This window comes from Canis lupus, chromosome 1 (genome assembly GCF_011100685.1).
Source record: "Canis lupus familiaris isolate Mischka breed German Shepherd chromosome 1, alternate assembly UU_Cfam_GSD_1.0, whole genome shotgun sequence".
NCBI classification, from domain to species: domain Eukaryota; kingdom Metazoa; phylum Chordata; class Mammalia; order Carnivora; family Canidae; genus Canis; species Canis lupus.
This window is the reverse complement of record NC_049222.1, coordinates 102,960,777-102,987,705: the sequence shown is the minus strand read 5'-3', so window position 1 is coordinate 102,987,705 and position 26,929 is coordinate 102,960,777. Positions and strand designations below refer to the sequence as shown.

At 52.8% G+C, this 26,929-nt stretch overlaps 1 protein-coding gene across 12 annotated transcripts; it reads left to right on the top strand.

Moving 5' to 3' along the window:
* Window positions 1-279: 279 nt before the first annotated feature.
* SSC5D (scavenger receptor cysteine rich family member with 5 domains) lies at window positions 280-26,929 on the top strand. 12 transcript variants are annotated; one of them, XM_038527725.1, is made up of 15 exons: window positions 280-568; window positions 1,066-1,092; window positions 1,371-1,679; window positions 1,887-2,006; window positions 2,220-2,333; window positions 2,728-3,036; window positions 4,995-5,312; window positions 5,578-5,754; window positions 7,704-8,021; window positions 9,451-10,059; window positions 10,131-10,448; window positions 10,568-10,735; window positions 20,278-20,442; window positions 24,671-24,849; window positions 25,709-25,895. In XM_038527725.1, the coding sequence occupies exons 1-15, from the start codon at window positions 544-546 to the stop codon at window positions 25,757-25,759; spliced, it is 3,207 nt and encodes a 1,068-aa protein (XP_038383653.1). In that variant the 5' UTR covers window positions 280-543; the 3' UTR covers window positions 25,760-25,895. The 12 variants fall into 12 exon arrangements, with proteins under 12 accessions (XP_038383653.1, XP_038383654.1, XP_038383646.1 ...); XM_038527726.1 differs by having other exon boundaries at window positions 25,664-25,837; XM_038527715.1 differs by having other exon boundaries at window positions 303-568; window positions 24,671-26,924.

The window sequence follows — 26,929 nt, the reverse complement described above, 5'->3', positions numbered from 1 at the left end:
TCTTGCTGCTGAACTGTGAGCCCCAGCTGCACCAGGTCCCCAAACCCCATCTCTCAGTCTGCTCTACCCCGGTGTCGCCATGTTCCCTGGCTGGACAAGAGGCAGACGGGTGGGTGCTTGTGCATGCCCCTGTGGGTCCCAGCAGCCTCCAGCCCGCCCTACCCTATGCATCTCTAAGCACAGCAGGGCGACCAGCCTGGAGGCTCCCTGGCTCCCTGTGGGAGTTTGCAGTTGGACACCCTCCCTCCCCTCCGCCACCACCCCCCTCCTCCCCAGATCTCATCAGCCGGCCAGCCCCCTCCCTGCCCCCACTCCTGTCCCCTGCTGCCTCCTCGGCAGGCAGCCTCTCTTCCTTCTGGCAGAGCGTCCGGCCACTGCCTGCTCCTCCCCGGTCCAGGGCTCCTCTGGCAGGCGCTTCCCTCCCTCCCTCCTTCCCTCCCTCCCTCCGGTGCCGGTGGCGGTAGCGGTATCGGTGGCCACAGCCTCCTCCCCTCTCCTGCTTGCGTCCCCTTTCACCCCGTCCCTGCCCTGGACTCTGCAAACATGAGGGTCTTGGCCTGCCTCCTTGGTGAGTGACCCCTTCTCCTTGGGGACTTGGGGACCTCTGACCCCATATACTTAAGCAACGCAGACTTCCGGGGCCGTGTCCCTGGTGCTTGGGATAAGGGACATCTGGTCCTCGTCTGGTTCCCCAAGGGACCCAGCCTTCTGCACACCCAGTCCCACCCTCTGAGGACCCCAGGGACCTACCCGTCCCTCCACCCCAACCAGCCCTGACTGGGGGGGGGGTCACACACCATTTGACCCTGACTGGGTCTCTGGGGAGCACAAAGGGCCTGGCTCCCAGCCCTGACCAGAGGCATGTGGGGCCCCGCCTGTCTCAGGGACCTGAATCTTGCCCAGAGTCCTGCCTCCCAGCAGTGGGGTTTTTGGTTTAGAGGTGTGCAGCTGTGTGTGTGTGTGCGCGCGCGTGCGCAAGGGGTATGTAAGACAAGGGGCCTGCCCTAGAGAAAGCACCCTTTCCAGCCTGCCCTCACTCTACCCTACCTCCAACCTCCCTTCCAGTGGCTCTGATGGGGATCCAGGCTGTGGGTAAGTGGCCCCGAGCACCTCTGTCTGGCCTTGTCCAGCGCCAACCCACCCCTGTCCTGCCGCTGCCCATGCACTTATGACCTCGGGCACTCTCCCCCTCAGAACTGCTGGCCAACCAACCTCCTACTTCCTACGGAGGCCAGAGCTCTCCTGGGGACCCAGAAGTCGGGACCCCCATCAGCAGCCAGGGCGGCTGGCCTCCTACCACACCCTGCCTGGGGCCCTGGGCCTCCCAGATGTCATAGCCTTTCCTCTGTCGTTCCCCCCCCTCCACCCAGAGCGGCTGCGTCTGGCCGATGGTCCCCATGGGTGTGCAGGCCGCCTGGAGGTGTGGCACGGCGGGCGCTGGGGGACAGTGTGCGATGACGGATGGGACCTGCGGGACGCTGCCGTGGCCTGCCGGGAGCTGGGCTGTGGGGGTGCACTGGCCGCCCCCGGAGGTGCCTTCTTTGGGGAGGGCGCGGGGCCCGTGTGGCTGAGCGAGCTGGCCTGCCGGGGCAGTGAGGGGCAGCTGGAGCTCTGCCCCCACCGGGGCTGGAAGGCCCACATTTGCTCCCATGAGGAGGATGCGGGCGTCGTCTGTGCAGGTGAGAGGCCCTTGACCCTTTGTGGTGGTGGTGGGGCACTCCTCCAGATGTGACCTAGGACTCCCAGCACCCCAACCCCCTGTTGCCCACTCCAAAGAAGGTGTCTCCCTCCAGGACTCCCACCTTGCCACAACCTGGGGCTTGGGGGGGCTGTGCCTGCCCCACTGGGGGCCTGCCCCCTCCCACAGCTCCTGTGGTGTCCCTCAGGTCAGCGTGTGGCCAACTCAAGGGACGGGGACGACCCACCATTGATCCTGGAGGGGGACCCCTGGCCAGGGCTGTCTGGGGAGCTGAGCCCTAGCTCTGAGGGGCCTCCTGTGACCCATGGTGAGCCCACCCCAGCCCCGCTCTCCTGCTTCTGGCTGAGGGAGAGGGGTCTTTGGCACTAACGTCCCCCAGAGAACAGACAGTGGTGCTGGCTTCACCACCTCGAGAAACCGCCGTCCCAGTCCCCCAAACATCCTTGGGGGCTCTCAGGCAGCTCGGCATGGTCCCCCAGGTGGGAGGATGAGCAGCTCCTGACCCGGCTCTCCCTCCTAGGCCCCCGCCCAGCTGGGACCCCACAGAACAGCTCCAGGAAGAAGAGCCCACGGCCACTCAAGCAAGCCAAGTCCACCAGGGCCCCTCTGTTGACTGCTGGAGTCCCCCGACAGGGTATGTTCCCTGCACACCTCCCTTCACAGACCTAGACGGCGTGAGACCCTGGGCCCAGGCTGGACCAACCCAGGCACCCCCAGCCGCCCTCCTCTTAACCAGCCCCTGGCAGGACTCTAGCAAGCACGACATCCCTCAGGGATTCAAACAGGCCCCAGCTCCTGGGTGCCCCCACCCCACTGACCAGGGGACCCAGGAAGCCCCTCCCTGGACTGGACACCCTGCCCTGGGGGGATCCTGGCACTCCTCTCTAGGGCAGGTGGATCTCAGGCCACTGCCCCCTCTGGGCATCAGTTTTCCCGATGGAAAACCAAGGGTGTTGAGTCTGCTTTTCCCAAACTGCCTCACACGACTCACTCCCACCCCACCCCACCCCCCGCCACTCCCCCTGCAGAGCGGCTGCGCCTTGTCTCAGGCCCCCACGGGTGCTCCGGTCGCCTGGAGGTGTGGCACGGTGGGCGCTGGGGGACGGTGTGCGATGACGGATGGGACCTGAGGGACGCCGCTGTGGCCTGCCGGGAGCTGGGCTGTGGGGGCGCGCTGGCTGCCCCTGGAGGCGCCAGATTCGGCCCAGGCTCAGGGCCTGTGTGGATGGATGATGTGGGCTGTGGAGGCGGAGAGCAAGCTCTGCGGGACTGTCCCCGAAGCCCTTGGGGTCGGAGCAATTGTGACCACAGCGAGGATGCAGGGCTGGTCTGCACAGGTATGTCCACCACCTTCCCGATCCCTCTGCTGGTGCTGTGGCCCTGCCCCTCGCACCCCTGCAGTCACCACACCTGCCCTACAGACTCCCCTCCCTCTTCTTCCTTTGTTCTTCTTTTCTTTCCTCCCTCCCTCCCTCCCTCTCTCCTCTCCCCTCCCCTCTGCTTCCCTCTCCTCTGTCCTCTTCCCTCCCTCCCTCCCTCCCCACCTTTTCCCTGTGTTCTTCCCTCCCTCCCTCCTCCTTTCCTATCCTCCGTCCTCTTCCTGGCCTACCTTTCCCTCCTCCCCCACTCCTTCCTTCCACAAATTCTTTTTTTTTTTTTTTTAAGATTTTATTTATTCATAGAAACAGAGAGAGAAAAAGAGAGGCAGAGACACAGGCAGAGGGAGAAGCAGTCTCCATGCAGGGAGCCTGACGTGGGACTTGATCCTGGGTCTCCAGGATCATGCCCTGGGCTGCAGGCGGCGCTAAACCACTGTGCCACTGGGGCCACCCCACCTTCCACAAATTCTTAAGAACCATTCTGGCTTGGCACAGACATAGCCTGAGACCCAGTCCTCACTCTCATGGATCTGACTGGGTCTGCTGCCGGACCCAGCAGGCACAAGGCAGCAGCAGTAGCAGCCCACAGCTGTAAGTGAGAAATTATGAGGGCAGCAGGCAGACAGGGGGTGCACACCAGACAGGGGGGCAGGGGGTGGGATAGGCTTAAGCTGACTCATGTGAAGGGGAAGAGGACAATGACACCTGGGTCTCTGCTCTGTGCCAAGCAGCGTGCTGGGCACCTCCCCTGCTGTCTCTGAACCTCACCCCCATGTGGACGGCCACTGGGGTGGGTGTTCTCACCCATCTTCACAGGTGTGGAAACAAGGTTCAGAGAAGTAACCCTAATAACCTAGGTTGCAGACTTAGCCCCGGACCCAGAACTGGGCCAGCCGGGCCTGTCCCATTGCACAGACAGATGTGCTGTGCCTGCCGGGGATCTGAAGCACAGGGTGCGGAAAGGTGGAGACAACAAGGCAGGGGCACCGGGCAGCAGACCAGGGACAGTGAGGGTGGCTCCCCCATGTGCCCTGGGGTGGGCAGCAAGTAGGGGCAGAAGTGGGGCCTTCAGAGCCCAGGTCATGGGAGATGAATTGAGGTGCCAGAGAGGGCTAAGCTGCTGGGGAAAAGAAGTGAACCCTGTTGAGGTACCAGGGTGTAGAGGGAGCTCGGTGCCTTAACAACATCTTTAATTCCCAGAGCAACCCCATAAGGGAGCTCCTCATCGACAATGAGGACATGCAAACGCAGGCAGGTCAGACCCTTCTCTGGTCATTTTTTTTCTCTAGAGCACTGACGGGTGATTTTGCTCCCCCCTCATATTGGGGGGTAGAAAAATGGCCTCTCTACTCCCCAGTGGTGACCCAAGTCTCACCCCAAAGAGAAATGTACTCTAAAACCCACAGGAAGTTAGTATGCAAACTAGTGGTTCTCCACAGAGGGGGTTAGGATTCCCTTTTACCCAGGGGACATTGGGCAAAATCTGGTTGTCACGCTGTAGAGGCTCACATATGGGGAGTGGCGCCCAGGGATGCTGCTGGACATCCTCTGGTCACAGGATGCTCCCCCCAGCAAGGAATGACCTGTCCCCCCATGTCAGAGTGCTGAGGTGGGAAAGCCCTGCTATACAGGCCTGAGGCAGGCAGCTGGGGAGTAGGATCAGGGCCAGTATCCCCACAGCTCGCCACTGGGGAGGCAGGGGCCTCGGGAGGTGGACAGACGACATATGGACTCTTGGTGAGTGACTTCCAATCTCAGAGCAAACAGAAGGGGGAATGTCTGCTGTCCAGCGTCATCATGGGCACGAAGCCTGACCCCGTGGACAGCTTAGTATGTGAGCATGTGTGCTAGCTTCCTGCACAGGGAGTACACACCGCAGCCTCCCCGTCTGTTACCCCTCTTCTCCCCACATCCAGGCCCGGCCCCACGGCTCCGCCTGGCTGATGGTCCCCATGGGTGTGCGGGCCGCCTGGAGGTGTGGCACGGCGGGCGCTGGGGGACAGTGTGCGACGATGCCTGGGACCTGCGGGACGCCTCTGTGGCCTGCTGGGAGCTAGGCTGCGGGGCTGCACTGGCTGCCCCCGGAGGCGCCTTCTTTGGGGAGGGGGCTGGGCCCATCCTCCTGGACGACCTCCGGTGTCGGGGTAACGAGACGGCCCTGCGATTTTGCCCAGCGCGGCCCTGGGGCCAGCATGACTGCCACCACCGGGAGGACGCAGGGGCCGTGTGTGATGGTGAGGAGGACAAAGGAAGAGGCTGGGGATGTGGGTGCTCTAGAGCCTCAAGTGGAGGCATGAGAAGTGGGGAGCTGGTGTGGTTTTGCAACGTGTGCCCCATGTGCCACTCCATCCCTCTGTCCTGACTGCCCACTTGCCCCACTTTGTCCTCAGCCTGAGACCTCAGTTGGCATCCATAGTCCCAGGATGAGGGTGTGGGGAGCTGTCCGGCATTACTGAGGCAGTGGTGGTCACCTCTTCCCCTGTCCCTGCGTACCCCCAGGTATGCCTATTGGATACATCCCTCCCACGGCCCCGGCAGTGGACAGCAACCACTCTTTGCCCAGGGAGGCAGCATCCCGGCCCCCAGGCCCCACAGGGAGCCAGGCCCCAGGAACCGCCGGCATCTCGCCTCCTCCCGCCTCCCCCACTGCCCCTCGGGAGCCTGGACCAGAAGCTGGTGAGTCTCTGTCTCCCCAAGAAAACGGGGATTTACCTGCTGCTTCCTCCCCCTTAGCCAGCCCCCAGACACCCCTTCTCCCTGCTCAAAGACTGTCTCATCAGGGCAAGGGCCAAGACAAGGGTGGAGGAGAGAACAGAGCCCTGCGCCTGGAAGGGTCCGTGCTCAGTTAAATCCTCTGCTGTTGCCATTGTGAAATGTGTAGTTTTGGGGAGGCTGTCTCCTCACAAAGACCAAAAGGACTGGATCAACCACAGTTGTCATTTTTTTTTTTTTTTTTTTTTTTTTTTATTTAAGTCACAGACAGAGAGAGAGAGAGGCAGAGACACAGGCAGAGAGAGAAGCAGGCTCCATGCACCAGGAGCCCGATGTGGGATTTGATCCCGGGTCTCCAGGATCGCGCCCTGGGCCAAAGGCAGGCGCCAAACCGCTGCGCCACCCAGGGATCCCACACAGTTGTCATTTTTAAAACATGGGCCTTGATATCATTCAGGTGCAGTGTGGCCTGCAGACAAAATGGGACTGCCACTGGAAAGAGACAGTGTTTCTATCTCACACAGTTGAGGGGCCACATGGGGAAGCAGCAGGGGGCTGGCCAGGGGGCGGGGGTGGGGGGGCGCAGACAGAGCCCTGACTGTTGCTTCTGTGGGAAGGAGCAGGTGAGGTCAAGTAGCAGGCTCAGGGTCAGCCTGCGAGCTGTGGGGTTCAGGGGCTGCCCCTGGTTGTCGGGCGCCCGGCTCTGGGGGCTAAGGGCAGGTAGACAGGGGCCCCGAGTGTGAGTCCCACGGAGCAGGTTGGGGGGGCGGCTGCGATTGGCTGGTGTGCACACAGAAGGCCCGCTCCGGTGTTTTCCTGCCTCTAGGAATGAGCTGTCCCTGGGGAGGGTGGGCAGTCTCCCCAGGGTCAGTGAAGCCCCAAGATGGCAAAGCATCAGAACGTAGACAAGGAAAACACACTGTTAATGCAGCTGTCGCTCACGGGTGGGAAACCTGTTCTTACCAGGGGCCTCGCTCCCCACCTTTCCCAAGTCTCCTAGCACCGCTGGCTTACGTGTGACCAGTACTGTTGCAGGCACTCTGTGTGTCTTCCTCAGGTGACGCTCCCGGCCCCGCGGGCCGCAGATGCTGTCTGGTCTCTGTTATGGAGGAGGCCACGGGACTATAACACGGGCAGAGTCAGGACTCTAGTGAAAGTACCTTGCCCCTGAGCCCACGTTCTCTTTTGTGCTCACTGTGGTACCATGTACGCAACGTAAAATTGGCCATTTCAGCTGCTTGTAAGTGTCCGGTTCAGTAACATTAAATACACTCATGAGGTAGGGCAGCCACCACCACCTGCCTATAGAACTTGGTCGTCACCCCAGGCTGACCCCCCCTCGCCTCCAGCCTCTGGCACCCACCGTCCTTTCTGTCTCTATGGATTTGACTCCTCCAGGGCTCTCCTACAAATGAAATCCCCCAAGATTTGTGCTAACGTGTCTTCTAGGTTCATCCACGCGGCAGGTGGCACAATTCCCTTCTTCGGGTTTCATCATGCGCGTATGCCTCATTTTGCTATCCCTCTATCCAGTGCGGATACTGAGGCTGCCCACCCCCTGGAACCCTTTAGCTACTGTGAAGAGTGTGAGGAACATTTGTGTGCGAGTGTCTGTCTGAATAGCTATTTTCACTTTATTTGCCATATGTCCTGAGGAGTGGGATTTCCACATCATAGAGTAATTCCGTGTTTAACTTTTCGAGGCAGCCAGACCACACCAGACTATGGCTCATGCCTAATGCAGAGAGCGGCATAGCACAGGCCTCGCTCAGTGCTCAGTAAATGCCTGCTGCCAGGACAGATGGATATGAGAAAGCCAGATGGACAAACGGGTGGATGAATGCAAGGCAAGTGGAGGGACTCAGAGAACCTAATGACTTCCTGACTAATTCTTTGGGTCTCTTCCACCCTAGGGTCCCCCCAACTTCGCCTGGTGGCAGGGCCCAGCAGGTGTTCAGGCCGGCTGGAGGTGTGGCATAGTGGGCGCTGGGGGACGGTGTGTGACGACAGCTGGGACCTACAGGACTCAGCTGTGGTCTGCCGGGAGCTGGGGTGTGGCAGAGCTCGGCAGCAGGACCCCGCAGCTGGTCGCTTTGGCTGGGGGGCTGGCCCCATCTGGCTGGACGACGTGGGGTGCCTGGGGACTGAGGCTTCACTCTTGGACTGCCCCGCTGCACCCTGGGGGAAGCACAACTGTGCTCACAATGAAGACGTTGGAGTCACCTGCACTGGTAAGGAGACCCTGACCACCTGTTGGCCCTAGAGGCCTTCCTGGAAGAGGGAGTGAGACCTAACATCCATACTAACATCTCCTAAGCCCCTGCCCTGGGCTAGCAGTTTTCATACACGTGACGACATTCACGCCTCACAAGAAGGATGTTGGTGGACATTATGTTCATTTTACTGAAGTTGAGGCACAAAGAGGTTAAGTAACTTGCCCAAGCTCACACAGAAATAAGTGGCAGAGTTGGGATTCTCTCTTCTCCTCTCATCTATCCTCCCCAAGATAAAGGAAGTGAAGATAAGGGCACGGGGAGATGGTGAGAAGCCAAAGTGGGGGCCACCTGCAGTAAGCACAAGCGTTGTGTTTGTCATTCATTTGCTAACATTTATGGAGTGCCAGACACTGAGCCAGGTGCTGGGGCCTGAGGATGCAATGAACACAGTCCCGGGCCTTGGGAAGCTCACAGCTCATGGATGGAAAGAGATGCACCAACAAATCACTGCAAACCTATGTGACATGTTATCATTTGCAAGGTCTCCAAGACCAACCTCAGGTTCCATAATTTTCTAGAAAGACTCAGAAAAATCGGAACAGCCATCCTAAAAACTAGTTGAGAGAAGAGGCACAGAGGCAGGTTCAGGAGAGAACTTCATGGAGCTTCCAGCCATTCTCTCTTGGGGAGCCATGCAGAGAGCACTCAGATCTCCCAGCAGCAACATGTGAAAACGCATATGCTGTACTGCCAAGCAGGGATGATCCCCTAGCCTTGGTGCACAGAGTTTTTATAGGAGCTGGGTTATGAGCTACAGCTGCCTGCCCACTGGCTGTCCATAAGTCACAATGTTGGTACCAACTATCTGGGGAGCCCCAGGAGCCAGGGGCAAAGGGCCAAACTTTTCTTTGGGAACAGTTGCTAATCAGAGAGATGTGACGCAGTGGTGGCCCACATGATGGAGTCACTGAAGCTAAGGCCCTTTCCCCTTCCTCCTGAGGCCATGGGAACCACCAAAGGGTCTTAAGCTGGGGAGTGACCCATCAGACCTGGTACCACTCTGGTAATTGGTGATAGCTGGACAGGGAGAAGGAGAGACCGTCAGAAGTTATAGGAAGTGACGCCATTGTGGCCAGTGAGATGAAGAGGACAAGTCCAATGTGGGATGGGCAAAGAGCATCAGTCACATCACAGTTGTGAAAGCCAAGGAGGCAGGAAGTGGTGTCAGGTTTGGCTGGCCACAGTATTGCCAGGGTCTGGCACAATACCTGGGTCATAGAAGATGCTCAATAAATGTTGATGACATGAATGAATAAATGAATAATGAATGAATGAGTGGAAACTTGGTGATTTTGCAGAGATGAGAGAGAAGGAGGGATCTAAACAGGCAACCTTGTCATTAGGATGTCTGCCATCTTCCCTGTCCTCTCCTCCCATCTTCCAGAAACCTCTGGCCTGGACTCTATCTCAGACCCCTTCAGTTGGAGCTGGATCCCTGGCCTGGGTAGAGATCCGGATGCCTGGCTCCCTGGGGAGCTCGCCACCAAGCCACCTGCAAGGCTGACCCCCAGTGTTCCTGAGAAAACCACTACCAAGGCCCCAGGGAAAACACCCAAGAGTACTAAGAAGTGGGTGACCAAAAATGCAAGGAGACCAACCACTCAGCCCCCTGTGATCCCAACCACTAAACACTCCAGGGTCCTGGGTACCCAGAGGCCCCCAGAACTGACCTCATGGCCCACTACAACCCTGACCACTGAGGCCTCCCGGAGAACAGTTTCTGAGTCTACTGCAAAGCTGACCACTGAGGTCCCCCACAGGATAACCCCACATACTACTGCAACACGGACCCCCCGGACCCCCCGAGAGCAGACCTCTAAGACTGTGGCAACTTCAACCACTCGAGGACCCCAAGAAATGGCTTCTGAGGCTATGGTGAAGCGAATCCCTCTGGATTCCATGGATCCATCTACTGAGACTCCTGCACAAGGTTCTCCAGAGTCATCCAAAGACCTAGCTCCCTCCCCCACTGGGGGCACTGCTGGGGGATCAGGTGAGTGGAGGGAACATGAAGAGGTGAGGCTGACCCCTCTTTACGCTTCCTGACTTGGGGTCTTCTACCAGCAGGCCCATTCCGGGTGCGTCTGGCCGACGGGCCCAACCGGTGTGCTGGCCGGCTGGAAGTGTGGCATGCTGGGCGCTGGGGGACAGTGTGCGATGACAGCTGGGACCTGCGGGACAGTACCGTGGCCTGCTGGGAGCTGGGCTGTGGAAGGGTCCGGCCGCGAGTGGGCAAAACCCACTACGGCCCCGGGACTGGCCCCATCTGGCTGGATGACGTGGGCTGCAAGGGAATCGAGGCCTCGCTGAGTGACTGCCCGGCTGGGGCATGGGGCCAGCACAACTGTGACCACGAAGAAGACGTGGGGCTCACCTGCACTGGTACTGGGGATGGGGTGGGGGACCTAGAATCACTCCAGGAGATTCTGGAAGGGTACTTTGGAGTGGCAGCATGGACCTGAGACAGGGTGGGGATCAACCCAGGATTCACTTTCTCCCAGGCTACGCAGATGAGGATGATTATCCCCCTTGGACCTGGGATCCCACCTCGGGAGAGGACCTGGCCAAGGGGACCACCACTGCAGGGGTACCTGGACACACACTCTCCTGGAGCTCCACCAAGAGCCCAGGGGCCCCCTCCCCAGCGACAAGGCGTCTTCCGGACACAGGTGAGGTGCACAGCCAGGGTGAGGATGGGACCCCCACCAACCTGTGTGAGCCTCCTGGCAGGCCTTCCTGAGACCCCAAAGTGAGCTGGCCTGTGTGCTGGAGACTGTGGACAGGTCACCTCCAGAGACGCTAATATGTTCCATCCTTGAGCTCTCCTCAAGAGCCTTGAGGAGGAAACCCCTGGGTGTCTCTGAGAGTCAGACCAGGCTCAGCATGGCCTCAACCCACAGTCCTCCCGCAAAGTAGCCGTGATCACCCAAGGCTGGGCCCCTCCATCCAGAACCCCGAGACCCCTTTAGCTGGCCCAGGTCACCATGTCATTCCCCCAGGCCTATACGGATAGGCCCTGGCCCCTATCTCGCAGCCGCTTAAGTGTCCTTGCACCCCTGTGGCCACACCCGGGCCCTGAGCCCCAACCCCCCTGCTCCATTACCTACTCTCCCTGGCTTCCCCACGGCGTCTCCACGGCCCTGCATCCCTGTGCGTGCGTGCTCTTGCAGGCTTCTCCAGTCTCCAGGCCCCGCGTTCCTGCACATGTCTGTCTACGTTGCATGCGCGTGCTCTCGCGGGTGTCTCCCGGCTCCCGCGTCCCCCTGCATGCTCTCGCGTGTTTCTCCACAGGGTTTCCCAGGCCCTGTGAACCTGCGCATGCAACCCTGCGCATGCCCGTGCTCTCACGGGTACCCCTGCTGGGTCTCCCCGGCTCCACGTCCCTGCGCGTGCTCTCGCGGGTGTCTCTGCGGCGTCTCCGGGCCCGGTGTCCCTGAGCATGCGCACGTGTGCCCACGCGCGTGCGCGGCTCTTTGATCGTCTCCCACCCACCTCACGTCTCCGTGGCTTTCCTGTTCTCACGACCCGCTTGTCTGTCACCCTCGCCCTCGTATGCTTGCATCCAACACACCCTCCTAGTGTCCCCGTTTTCATTTTCCCACGGTCGACACCTCTACCCTCCCCTGCTCTGGCTCTCTGCCTCCTCCTCCCTCCCGACCCACTGGTTCTCAGGTTCTCAGGTTGGCCCCCTCCGTGCCCAGCTGTCTGCCTGCCCCCCCACCCCCACCCCACGCCGCTCGTGCTCCTTGTCACCCCAACGTGCTTCGCACGGGGAATCTTGCCTTTCCTCACGACTGTCTCTTTCTGGCCCCGCCTTTTCCGTCCCGCCTGCTACACCTGCTTTCCCCCTCACTGCCCTCTCCCATCCCCTGAAGGGCCCACTTCTACCTGTTGCCCCACGTCCCTCAGCTCATCTCCTGAAAGACTCGACAGCCTCAGGAGCGGCTTCCCGCCCCTTGGGCTCTTCCCGCCTTTTCCCGGTGGTCAGCGTGCACGCGCACTCCGGCCCTCGGCCCTCGGGAGAAGCGGCCCGATCAGCCTCAGGCCTTGCGACAGGAGAGGCGCGCTGCGCCTCCTGATTGGCCGGTTGAACCACGCCCACGTTCATAAAAGCGCGGTGTAGGGACCCGTGGGCTTCCAGAACTGTCCGTGAGGATGGGCTTCTGGTGCGGTAAAGGGAGGGGAGGAACGGGCCGAGGGGCCGCAGCACTTTAGACTGGGGGACATGGGGTGTGAGGTAGGGCCCGTCCTGCACATTCTTCCAAAGTGCTGCTCCCCGGTGCATAGTGGCCAGGGTTCTACAGCTTTCACGCTCTGCAACTCGGTGCAGGTCCCTGCCTATCCTCTAGCGCCCCCTCGTGGCGGAAACGGTCAGACGCTGGGCATGGAGTTCCTGGGGTGCGGATGATGGGAGGCCATTACGTGAGCTCAGAGAAGCGCAGAATTGCGAACCACACAAGAGAAATCTCGGGATAGTCTCAAATGCAGTAATAAGGAGCCCAGATAGAGAGTGAGAGAAAGGTCAGACGTGAATTGTTATCCTCACTGCAAGGTGACTCTGAATAAAATGACCCCACTTCTTTGGGCCCCACTTCTTCTACTGGAAAAGCAGTCCAGGAAAGCTCACCTATTCTGGGCTGGGCATACAGGATTCCAGCAACCAGGAGACATAGGTTGTTATTAACGCCCGTGTTTCAGGTGGGGGAAAATTTTGACTCAGAACTTCAACTTAGGAGCCACTATGGAGAGCTAGCTTACATGATTTCACACACATTTTGCTCGTTGAATTGGGAAAGGTAACTGAATTACTGAACTAATTATCAGTGATTTCCTCAGTCCAACTCCTCGGCTTCCAGTTGTGGCTCCACCAAGATTAGAACTAGCTGGGTGGGATCTCTGGGTGGCTTAGCGCTTGCTTTTGGCACAGGGCGTGATCCTGGAGTCCTGGGATCGAATCCCACATCAGGCTCCATGCATGGAGGCTGCTTCTCCTTCTGCCTGTGTGTCTGCCTCTTTCTCTCTCACTCTGTGTCCCTCATGAATAAATAAATAAAATCTTAAAGAAAAAGAAAAAAGAACTAGATGGGTGACCTCAGGTCCCAATCCCATGAACAAAATGTGTGAGAAATAGTTTAAAACCACAGAACGTTGGTGGTTAGAATTACTTACCGTAAATGAACAACAGCATCTGCAGGATCCCAGGGGGAGGAGTTGTTATTTCTAATAGAGCAATTAGGAAAAGCTTTGCAGAGGAAGTCGTATTATCCAGTGGCAGACACCAGGAGGAAGGGCTTTCTCAGAGGAGTGAAGGCTAGAGTTGAGGAAAGACATCGGTAGTCTAGGACATTGTCATTTCACTGGACCCTTAGCTCCATCGTGCACTTAACTGTGTCAGTTTCTGTTGCTACCATAATATAACCACACATTTACCTCCTCAAAACAACATATTCACAGGTTCTGGGGATTAGGGCACAGGCATTTTTGGGGGAGCATTATCCTGTCTACCACCGAATCTGCTGTAGAGACTCAGTAGAGACTGACACAGTTGTTGAGTGAATGTATAGCTAGAGAAGCAAGAGGATTAAAAGGTTGAATTTTCACTTTCTAGTTCATTGAAGTAACATTTCTCAAGGCTTCTTGGAATTTGGAGACACAGATATTAACTTGTGTGTCAAATACCTGCTGTGTGGCAGGTATGAATACTAACCCCTGGGAACATAGCAGTGATGAGCAAGGGAAAGGGAGGCTGAGATTTGCAATTTAGAATTGGATGGCAAAGGGATGCCCTACTGAGAAAGTGCCCTTTAATTGATGACCTTCAGAAGGAAAGGGAGAAAGCCATACAGACATCTGATTGGAGAATGTTTAATACAAAGGGAACAATGCATGCAAAGGCTTTGAGGTGGAAGTGTGCTTAGCTGGGTCAAGAAACAGCCAGGTCAGTGGGGGTGAAATGGAGTGGTTGATGGAAATGAGGGAAGGAGATGAGATCTGTGATGGGGAGCTCCGAGAGAACTAAAGGTGCTTTCCAGGCAGAGGGAGCAGCACATGCAAAGGCGCTGTGGTGAGACTTTGAAAGAATGGCAAGGATGCCAGCATGGCTGAAGCAGAGGAAGCCCGGCAGAGTGAGAGTGATAGGAGAGGGCTAGACTCTGAGTTTTATTCTATTTATTCTATTTATTTATTCTCTATGCAGTGAGAAGCCCTTGGTGGAGCATTTTGAGCTAGGAAGGATATGGTCACTTGTGCATTTTCAAAGCAGTCACTCAGAATGCCCCATGGGAAATGGATGGAGGAGCTAGAGTGCATACAGGGAGACCTGAGAGGTCTATGGGGAGATGATAATGGTCTCTGCCCAGGTGGTAGTGAAGACTGAGAGAGAAGTGGATTATGTAGCTGTATTCTGTGAGTTGAGCTGATGGATTTGAGTGATGGATGTGAAGAGAGGGAGGTGGGAGATGGGGACCTACCTTTTACTGGATCAGGGAACACTGCAGCTGGATGCACAGGATCCACAGTGGGAATATTAGATCCATTGGTGACGTGTTTGACATACCCAAGTGGAGACATTAGCAATTCTGGAGCTCTGAGGAGTGCCTGAGCTGAAGATATAACTTGACAGGATGGAATTCCCAGCTGTGGGAATGGATGAGACTATGCAGACAGATAGCCATGTCTAATGGCCCTCTTGTACCCAGCCTGGAAGATGGAATGACTCTTGGATTTGTGCTGTTGCTGTATGTTATGGTTACATGAGGTCATGCAGAGGGGAGAGGAGCCAAGATTAAATACAGGATTAAATTTAGATGTTGGATGATAATATTGACAGTAATGGCTTGTATTCATTGAATACCCTCCATGTGTCAGGCACCATCTATCAGCATTACATGGTTTAACTCACTTCCCCTCCACCTTATGAGATGAGTACTGTCCTTAACACCATTCTACAGATAAGAAAACTGAGGTACAGAGAGGTCAGTAAAGCAAAGGGCAGAGCTTGGATTCAAACTCCAGGATTTACACTCTTAACCACTCTAGCCACGGAGACAGGGAAGGAGCATATGACAGAATTAGCTCTGAAGAACTCAGGAAGCATAAAGCAGGGCATGAGTTCATTGAGGGGGAAAAAGAGTGGCCTTTGAATAAAATCCTGAAGAATAAATAAAAGCTCACTAGGGAAGGAGTGGGGTAATACTTGGGAAATCTGTACCCCAAGGGAAAGAAGTCTCCATTTATGTATTTTAAAAATTTTTTTAGGGATCCCTGGGTGGCGCAGCGGTTTAGCGCCTGCCTTTGGCCCAGGGCGCGATCCTGGAGACCCGGGATCGAATCCCACGTCGGGCTCCCGGTGCATGGAGCCTGCTTCTCCCTCTGCCTGTGTCTCTGCCTCTCTCTCTCTCTCACTGTGTGCCTATCATAAATAAAATAAAAAAATAAATAAAAATAAATAAATAAAAAAAATTTTTTTTAAAGATTTAATTTATTTATTCACGAGAGACACACACAGAGAGAGGCAAAGACACAGGCAGAGGGAGAAGTATGCTCCATGCAGGAAGCCTGATGTGGGACTCGATCCTGGGACCCCAGGATCATGCCCTGGGCTGAAGGCAGGTGCTAAACTGCTGAGCCACCCAGGGATCCTCTATTTAAAAAAAAATTTTTTTTAAAGAGAGTCTTTTTTTTTTTAAATTTTTATTTATTTATGATAGTCACACAGAGAGAGAGAGAGGCAGACACATAGGAAGAGGGAGAAGCAGGCTCCATGCACCGGGAGCCCGACGTGGGATTCGATACCGGGTCTCCAGGATCGCGCCCTGGGCCAAAGGCAGGCACCAAACCGCTGCGCCACCCAGGGATCCCTATTTTAAAATTAAAAAAAATAAAAAGATTTTATTTATTTATTTATGAGAGACACAGAGAGAGAGGCAGATACATAGGCATAGGGGGAAGCAGTCTCCCTGCGGGGAGCTTGATGTGGGACTCCATCCCAAGACACTGAGATCACTACCTGAGCTGAAGGCAGATACTCAACCATTGAGCCACCCAAGTACTCCAAAAGGTCTCCATTTATGACCAGGTAGACCTGCCTGGGTCTGAAGCCTAACACTGCACCTTGGCTGTGTACTTTGGGAAAGTTCCTTGCCCTCTCTGGGTTTTACTTTGGTCATTTGTAGCAAAACAGCAGCTTCTCCACTCACTCTCTCCCCATAAAATTACCAAACGGCAGCTTTTCCACACACCCCCCCCATGAGATAGCCAAAAATTAAAATGTCTGACAGCACCAAGAGTATGGGATAAAGGTAGGCATGAGAATATGCACCTACTTAGGAGGACAGTTTGCCAATATCTAGGGGGATGTATCTGCTTTCACAACAGTTGTACAATTAGGTATTGAGGAGTTCTCACTCATGAGCCTAAGGACACAGATTTCAGGAATTCACTGCAGCTGTATTTGTAACATCAAAACATTGGCCACAGCCTAACCACCTAACAGCAGGGGCATAGAGGAATTAATAGCTGTGTATTCTTTATGACAGAATATTGTACAAAAGTTAAAAAGAACTAGAGATAGATATATTTAATTCAAAGAGTAAGCTTATCACATGCCAGGCTCTGAGACCCCATGGAGTAGATAGACACCATCATGGTACCCATTTTACAAGTGAGGAAACTGAGTCATGGAATAGTCCAGTGACTTGTTCAGCCAGCCAGGAAGGGACACACCTATAAACCAAGCTGCAGAAAGACATATGCAGTATATGTATGTTGATGTGCACAGTCTTCAACGTAGAAAGCTAAAGTATAGGGAAACAATATGGCATCAGAGAGTCCTTTGGGGAAAGGATGCAATTGGGCCTCATAGGGCCTGTAACTCTGCAATACCGCTTCTTAAATTAAAAAACACATATTTTAATTAAAAAAAATCAAATCAGGCAGCCCGGGTGACTTAGCGGTTTAGCACCGCCTTTGGTCCAGGTCATGATCCTAGAGACCCGGGATCGAGTCCCACGTCAGGCTCCCTGCATGGAGCCTGCTTCTCCCTCTGCCTGTGTCTCTGCCTCTCTCTCTCTTTCTGTCTGTCTCTATGAATAAATAAATAAAATCTTTTTAAAAAAATCAAATCAGGGAATCCCTGGGTGGCTCAGCGGTTCAGCACCTGCCTTTGGCCCAGGGCATGATCCTAGGGTCCCAGGATCAAGTCCCACATCGAGCTCCCTGCATGGAGCCTGCTTCTCGCTCTGCCTGTGTCTCTGCCTCTCTCTCTCTCTCTGTCTCTCATGAATAAATAAATAAAATCTTAAAAAAGAATCAAATTGATCCCATGCTAGTGGACCATGAACAGTGGCCATATCTTAGAGCACATTTCAAGAACACAGAGACCCAAGGAGTATGCCTGCAATTGGTGGGCTGACTTTGTAGCAGCAAGAGACCTTCAAATTGTGTCCTCAGTGGAGTCCTCCTAAAACCCAGCATCTTGAAAAGACAGCTTCACCGCTGAGGAGTTTTTTCCCCCTCTATGCCCTGGGCTGCAGGCAGCGCTAAACCGCCACGCCACTGGAACTGCCCGGTTTTTAAAATTCTTAATGAGTATGACCACCAGGTAGGATTTCATAATTATCTTGTTGTTGTTGTTGTTGTTAAGATTTTGTTTATTTGCTCATGAGAGACACAGAGAGAGGTGCAGAGATATAGGCAGAGGGAGAAGCAGGCTCCCCGCAGGGAGCCGGATGTGGACTAAATCCCCAGATCCCAGGATCACACACGTGTGATGAGCGGAAGGCGGATGCTCAACCACTGAACCACCCAGGCGTCCCTCATAGTTAGCTTCTTTTTTTTTTTTTAATTTTTATTTATTTATGATAGTCACACACACAGAGAGAGAGAGAGGCAGAGACTCAGGCAGAGGGAGAAGCAGGCTCCATGCACCGGGAGCCCGATGTGGGATTCGATCCCGGGTCTCCAGGATCACGCCCTGGGCCAAAGGCAGGCGCCAAACCGCTGCGCCACCCTGGGATCCCTATAGTTAGCTTCTTAAGGTACAGGGAAAGTATTTGTTTAAGAACGGTTAATAGGGATCCCTGGGTGGCGCAGCGGTTTGGCGCCTGCCTTTGGCCCAGGGCGCGATCCTGGAGACCTGGGATCGAATCCCACATCGGGCTCCCGGTGCATGGAGCCTGCTTCTCCCTCTGCCTGAGTCTCTGCCTCTCTCTTTCTCTCCGTGTGACTATCATGAATAAATAAATTAAAAAAAAAAAAAAGAACGGTTAATAATAGGGAGACATGACTGAAGTATCTGCAATGCTGGGCATCAGGGTGAAAATTGACCCTTGTTCTATTCGAATGTAATATATTAGCAGGTGACAGAGCAAGGGATTTCTGCAACTGGGACAGCTAGCCACAGAGCTCAATGTGACCAGGACAAACATGCCTAGTGTGTCAGACACCAACCTGCCGGGTTTCATGTGCAGAATGGGAAAATGTCTTTATGGTGGAAGAGGGGATTCCAGGTGGAGGTAACAGCATGGACAAAGGCAAGATGTGAACACCTCAAGGTTTGGGGTCCAGTGGGAGCAGCAACACCATGTGGAAGGTGGCATGATAAGACGTGGTGCCAGAGAGGTGGGCAGGGATCAGTTAATGAAGGGAGATGAGGAATGTGGACTTTATGGTTGTACAACGTTGTGACTACACTAAAACCCATTGAATTATACACTTTAAGGTATGTGAATTATATCTCAACAAAGCTATTGCATGAATTTTAAAAAAGATTTTATTTATTTATTCATGAGAGACACAGGCAGAGGGAGAAGCAGGCTCCATGCAGGGAGCCCGATGTAGGACTTGATCCCAGGACCCTGAGATCACAACCTGAGCTGAAGGCAGATGCTCAATCACTGAGCCAAGCCACCCAGGTGTCCCAAGCTATTGTGTGTGTGTTTTTAAAGATTTGTTAATTTACCTATGAAAGAGAGAGAGAGTGTGTGTGCATGCACAGTGAAGAGGAGGGTCAGAGGGAGAAGGGAGAAGCTCTAGCAGACTCGCTGAGCACAGAGCACCATGTGGGACTGGATCCCATGACCCTGAGATCATGATATGAACTGAAATTAAGAGACGCTTAATCGACTGAGCCACCCAGGCACACAACAAAGCTATTATGTTTGTTTTTATTGGTTTTTATTTTTTAAAAAGATTTTATTTATTTGAGAGAGGGGGGAAGAGCACAGGGGAGAGGGAGAAGCAGACTCCTCACTGAACAGGGAGCCCAATGCAGGGCTCCATCCCAGGACCCTGAGATCACGACCTGAGCCAAAGGCAGACATTTAACCAACTGAGCCACCGAGGCACCCCCAAAGCTATTGTTAAAATAAGTTTTTTTATCCACCAAGTTAGAAGAATGAATTCAATTTTTCTATACTCCATATATAAAATGGTATATTTTACATTTATAAAATGGTATATTTTATATTACCTGACCATTATATTAGCTGACCATTGAAAAACATAGGAGTTAGGGGCAGTGACCCCCATGCAGTCAAATCTACATACAACTTTTGACTCCCTCAAAACTTAACTACTAATAGCATACTGTTGACTGGAAGCCTTACTGATAACATAAGCAACACATACTTTGTATGTTTTATATATATATGCACATATATAAAATATACTATTTTTATAATAAAGTAAGCTAGAGGAAAAAATTTGCTAAAAGGAGGAGAAAGTACAGTACTGTACTGTATTTATGGGAAAAATCCACATATAAGTGGTCCTGCTCAGTTCAAACCCATGCTATTCAAGGGTCACTGTATATTATACACTTATATGTTATATAAAATTGTCATCATGTAGAGATTATCCAAGTGCATTAATCCAAAAAACAGGGGGAAATAGTATGGAAATGTTCCTGGTAGTTCATTAATAAAGATATTATAGGTGTTTTTTTTTTTTTTTTTTTTTCTCTAGGGAAAAATAAGGAATGAGTGGGGGCAGGGACTTCAGGACATTTTTCTTAGTTTATAAACTGGTTTAGTTCCAGTTTCTATTACTGGTAGTTGAGAGCATCTCAGCTGAGTCACCAGGGTGGCTGTGAGGTAAAGGAGATTGGGGTAGTGGTCCAGTTGAGACAGGATGAAGCCTGAGTTGGGGTCCAGGAAGAACAGAGGTTCAAAGTCAAGGGAAGCAAGACTCAGTTCTCCCTGTATCTCTCAAGGTGATGAGGATAGTTATGAGCCTTCCCGGACGTGGGATATATCTTCAGGAGGGGCTCTGCCCAAAGGGACACCCACAGGAGGCATACCTGGACCCACTCTTACCACTGGCACCACTCGGAGCCCAGGCCATCCCTCTTCAACTCCAAAGATCTCTGGAGACACAGGTGAGGCATGTCGCTGTGGCAAGGCTACCAGGTTGGTTGTGTTGTGGGGTAGAGAAGTGGACTCTGAATTCCCCAGTGGTGACCCCACTCTTACACCAGAGACCCAACAGAAATATATCCTGAAACAAGGGGTTATTATCTACATCAATGGCCTTCAACTGGGAATAATTGGCAATATCTTTTTTTTAATAGTTTTTTTTTTAAGATTTTATTTATTTATTCATGAGAGACACAGAGAGAGAGAGGCAGAGACACAGGCAGAGGGAGAAGCAGGCTCCATGCAGGGAACTCGATGTGGGACTTGATCCTGGGTCTCCAGGATCAGGTCCTGGGCTGAAGGCGGCGCTAAACTGCTGAGCCACTCGGGCTGCCCTAATTGGCAATATCTGAAGATGTTTGGGATTGTCATGACTTAGATGCTTGAGAGGCTACTAGAACTTAATTGGTAGAGGCCAGTGATGTTGTTACATATACTACTATACACAGAACAGTCCCCCACAGCCAAGAATCATCCAGCTCCAAATATCAACAATGCTCAGGTTGGGAAACACTGACCTATATTATGCAATTCACTCTGACAAATCAATGAAAAAAAAAATGACAGGAAACCCTAGAAGAGAATGGGTAACAATTATGAGCAGGTGATTCACAGAAGAGAAAGCCTAAATGGCCAAGTATATGTAGAAACATTCACACTCATAAGGAATCAGAAATTCAAATTAAAATGATGACAAGCATGGAAAAAATTTTTAAAAGATTTTATTGATTTATTCATGAGAGACAGAGAGAGAGAGAGAGAGAGAGAGGCAGGGACGCAGACAGAGGGAAAAGCAGGCTCCATGCAGGGAGCCCAACGTGGGACTCCATCCCGGGTCTCCAGGATCACACCCTGGGCAGTGGATGGCAGGCGCTAAACCACTGAGCCACCCAGGGATCCCCTTGTGTGTGTTTTTTTTAATTTTATTTATTTATTCATGAGAGACACAGAGAGGCAGAGACACAGGCAGAGGGAGAAGCAGGCTCCATGCAGGAAGCCCAATGCGGGGACTTGATCCTGGGACTCCAGGATCACCCTCTGGGCTGAAGGCAGGTGCCAAATCGCTGAGCCACCCAGGGATATCTCTCTCTCTCTCTTTTTTTTTAGAAAGCATGGAAAATTTTGAAAGGTAGGTAATAGCAAGTGTGGATGAGGAAGTGGATATGGGCAGACAGACATCCCTACTGGATAGAGCTATGTGATAAAGACAATTTAGTGAAATTAAATATGATTGTAAATTATGACCCATCAATCTAGCTCCTGTATTCCAGGAAAATTCTTAAGCAGGGTTCTAAAGAAAACATATGAGGGTATTCTTTGAAATGTTGTGATATCAGGGAGTTGGAGGCAAGTTAAGTGCCCAACAGTGAGTAACGAGAAATGCAGTGGGTACACATGATGCAGTAGCTAAAGCAATGACTAGCCTTACAGACTGCAACATGGGTCGCTATAAACAAAATAATATGGAGGAAGACAGTGAAATTTCCAGTGATTTGCAGAAACTAAAAAACACAAACAAAAATACACATGTACTTAATATATTAACATATATACATATATGCTTTCTATATTGTATAAGGTATTGTATAAGGACATACAAATCTTTAAGGACATATGTTAAATACATTAATGGAGGTGGCTGTGGGAGGAAGTGAGAGGGATGGAGATCAGGGAGGAAAAAGAAAAAAGAGACATTATAGAACTGTTGACAATGTACAGAAAAGCATGATTAGCTTAGGTCTTTGCACCTTGGGTCTGAAAAATTAAAAATAGTGCTCTAGGCAGGTAAACCCCTACAATATCTAAGCAAGATGAGATTCTTAAAATAATAACTAAACCAGTTAATATTTACTGAGCAATATACCATGTGTTGGGTACTATTCTGAGCACTTTACATGTTACCCCTTTAACTTTCATAACATCTACAGAACCCTATGATGTAGGTGCTAAATTATGCCCATTTCTTAGTTGAGAGAAATTGAGGTACAGACATCAATGATTATGACAATTTTAATCACAAAAATGCCTATTACATGCTAGGCACTGTGCTAAGTGCTCTGTACACACAGGAGCTCCCTGAATAATGACAGCTCTGCAAGCGAGGCACATTGGTCATCCACAAACTGAGATTCAAGGTAGTTAAATAACTTGTTGATGGTCACCCCGTTAGGAAGTGACAGAACTGAGGTTTAAGCCCAGGCAGCCTGGCTGGAGGCCAAGCCCTTAACTGAACCACTTCTCCAATGCTATAAACAAATGACAAGAACAGGATGCACATCAAAAATCCTATGAAGAAAACCTCAATTCTTTGGAGCTGTACTATTCAATGTGGTAGTTATCAACACAGGTGGCTTTTTTTTCCTCAATATTTTATTTATTCATGAGAGACACAGAGAGGCAGAGACATAGGCAGAGGGAGGAGCAGGCTCCTTGCGGGAAGCCTGATGTGGTACTCGATCCCAGGATCCCGGGATCATGCCCTGGAGCCAAAGGCAGATGCTCAACCACTGAGCCACCCAGGGGCCCCTCACAGGTTGCTTTTTTACTTTAAATGAATAAAACATTCTAATACCTGGGTGGCTTAGTCACTTAAGTGTCTGCTTTCAGCTCAGGTAATGACCCCAGAGACTCTGGGGATCAGATCGAGCCCAACCTCCAGGCTCCCTGTTTCTCCCTCTCCCTCTGCTCCTCCCCCCATTCATGCTCTCTCTCTTGCTCCCTTGTTCTCTCAAAAAAAAAAAAAAAATCTAGGAGTGCCTAAGTGGCTCAGTGAGTTAAGTGTCTGCCTTCAGCTCAGGTCATGATCCCAGGGTCCTGGGATTGCGCCCCTGAGCCCTAGGTAGTGCTCCCTGCTCAATGGGGAGCCTGCTTCTCCCTCTGCCCCTCCTCCTGCTTGTTCTCTCTCTTGCTTGCTCTCTCAAATAAATAAAATCTTTTCTTAAAAATCTAAATAAATCAAAAATTTGAAAGATGAAACATTCATTTCCTTAGTTGGAGTAGCCACATTTCAAGTACTCAGTGGCCATGTGTATCATATCCATCACTGAGAAAGTGATACTTAGTGGTCTAGACACTGAATGCAAAGGACTTTGCTTCGGGCCTTCTCCCCACAATTTTCAAACTCTCTCTGTGCGACCTATGGCAAGTTATCTACTGTCTTGGCCTGGCCTGGCTTCCCTTATCTACAAAAAGGAATAAAATTCCCATTTACCTAGAAGCTGGGCTAGGGAGGGGTTGAGCCTTCTTACTCTACTCAGGCCCTAAATGTAAGGGGCTGCCAAAACATTCAGTTATCAAGGTAAATAATAATATCTTTATACTTTTAAAAATAAAAATTAGGGGGATCCCTGGGTGGCTCAGTGGTTTGGCACCTGCCTTTGGCCCAGGGCGTGATCCTGGAGTCCCGGGATCACTCCCGTGACAGGCTCCCGGTATGGAGCCTGCTTCTCCCTCCTCCTGTGTCTCTGCCTCTCTCATTCTCTCTCTCTCTCTCTTTCTCTCTCTCTCTCTGTGTCTATCATGAATAAATAAATTTTTAAAAAAATAAAAATTAATGCAGAACATTCACAATGAACTAAATCTCAAGCATTTAATATAACTAAAGGCAAGATCCCATCTCCCGCACTTGACTTTCCCTAGTCCTGGCCCACTCAGATCCTGTCTTGGGTAAATTTTTTACTTTTTTGTTCACAGTGGATCTTTTGCAATAATTTTGTTTAAAAATGTGACGTAAAAATCTTGACTCCTGAGATTAGGCTTAGAACCCTCCTCCCTAAACCCCCTCATGCCTCTGCACCTTCTGGCATCCCCCTCATCCCTCCATCTCCCCCGCATCCCCCCTGCCCTCAGCCCCTCCTGCATCCCCAGGTAAGCCTCTATGTCCCTCACACTCCCGCATCTTCCCGCACGCTTCCACTACTCCCCCCTCACCCCCACGTTTGCACCCCCTCCAGCCATTGGCAGTACCACTCACCTCCCTGGCCCTCAGTGGACAACGCCAGGTGGCGCCTGGAGACATCATAGGAGGCGAGGAGGTGGGGCGCTGGGGCGGGGCGAAGTCTCCCGGCGACCCGTGGCGTCATGAGGCTCTACGGCCTCCTGTTGGTCGCTTCCTCCCTGGAAGGGCGTGGCGGGCCGTGGGGGTAGGCGGGGCAAGCTGACCTCCGACATCTGTCTCTCATCCTCCTCCAGGTTCCCTGAGGAAACTGTGGAGACTGTGGCCAGAGCGTCGGCCACAGCGTCCCACAGCAGCCAGGACAGCGCCCCCTGCTCCTTCCTCAGCTCCCTCAGCCTCCCCAGAGCCCCCCGACCCACCGGTGACCTCCGACTCTGTACCAACGCTCATTCCCCAGGCAGCTTCAACACGGAAGGTGACCTCTGACCCTCCTGACACTTTGTCACCCAGACCAGACCTGGCCTCCCGGATGAACTCTGACCTTACCTCAATAACCCCTGGTCTCACTTTGTCCACCCCTGATGCCGCTGTGATTCCAGCACTGACACCAGATCTCTCACCCACCCCACTACCCACCTTGCCCAAAGAATCGACCTCTGGCCCCTCTGTGCCAGCAGTGGTGACCCACCTTTTTACTACCTCAGAACTGACTCCAGAATCTGACAAAACCCCAAACCTGGACACAGCTCCATACCCCAACACAGTTCCAGATCATTCCAGATCCCCAGACCCCTCCACAAGCCTCTACCCCACTGGCACCCTTCACTCTACCTTGAAATCTCACCCCTCCACCTCTCAATACACTACCATCCCTCACTCCACCAGGACCCCTCACTCTATTACACCCCCTCAACCCACCACAACCCCACAATTCACCATATTTCCTCAACCTACCATAACCCCACAACCCACATCTCCTCAACCCACCACAATCCCACAACCCACCACATCTCCTCAACCCACCACAACCTCACAACCCACCACATCTCCTCAACCCACCACAACCCCACAACCCACCACAACCCTTCAACCCACCACAACCCCTCAGTCCACCGCCGCTCAACTGGCCACAACACCTCACCCTCTCACAATCCCTTACCCTGCTACAACCCCTCATTCTATCACCTCTACTCACCCTGCCATGACGGCTGACCCTACCTCAACCCCTATGATCACTATCAAGTCCACTCTAACTTCCTTGGGAACAGAACTCTTCTCTCCCACTCCAGCACCAACAGTCAAGCCTAGCTTCCACCCCTGGTTGACCTCCACAGGGGCGCTTCACCTTTCTACATCCCAGATGTCAAGCCTGGCACCTTTTCTAACCTCAGAGTCCAGCCGCTCCAGGCCTTCTCCAGCTCTAAGCATGGACACACTGTCTACTGAGGACTTCAAACCACCAAGAAGACAGAGCCCCAGACCAACCCCACCCCCCCCCCAAACCCCACACTCAGCCTCTGACCCTACAGTGACCTCTGACCTCCACCTATCTTCTATGGCCCACCCCTCGGATCAACCTCCTCCTGACGACCTCACCCCAAGGTCAAACCCTGGTCAGAGCCCAGACCCCCTTGGCCCATGTGTGGTTCCAACACCACCTTTAAGGGTCATGGCTTGTGAGCCACCTGCCCTGGTAGAGCTGGTGGCTGCTGTGAGGGACATGGGTGGCCAGCTGCAGAGGCTTACCCAGGTCCTGGAGCAGGAGCAGCAACAGCGCCAAGCCCTGGGACTGGGGCTGACCCAGCTGGTGGAGGCCACCCGGGGCCTAGGGCAACTGGGTGAGGTTGTAAAGAGACTGGCTGAGAGGGCCTGGCCCCCTAACACATTTGCACCAACCACCACCACCCCAGAAGAGGAAGAAAGGCCTCTGAGGGGAGATGTGTGACCCTATATGGGATTTGAGGGGCTAAGACACAGCCAACCAAAAAATTAAAACCAAAGTATCTAATTAAAAACAAGATATCAATGACATTTGTGGGGATTTAGGGGAACTCCAGAGAGATGGAGTCACAAGATTGATCTTGGTTTGTGAATACCACAGGCATCATGCAAGGCAATGATGTTTATGGTGATGGTGTTGGTGATATGGGTGATGATCATGATGGTCATAGTGGTTATGGCTGTGAGAATGATGATGGTGAGTTTAATAATGGCAATGATAATGGTGATGATGGTAATGACAGTGGTGACAATGATGTTGGTGAGGGAAGTAATGTTGACTATGATGGTAGTGGTGATGATGACAATGGAAGTGCTGATGATGAAGGTAATCATGGTCATAGGCATGGTGGTGATGATCATGGTGATGAAGACCATGATAGAGTTGGTGGTAATGAAGATGATGCCACCATAGGAATTTATGCAGCCCTGTGATGGCAAAAGTCTTTGCCTGGTTCACAGGTATTTGCCCAGCTCTTAGAACAGAGCCTGACACAGAGTGCACACTCCATAAATACCTTTTGAATGAATGAGTACGTGACAATAATAATAATGAC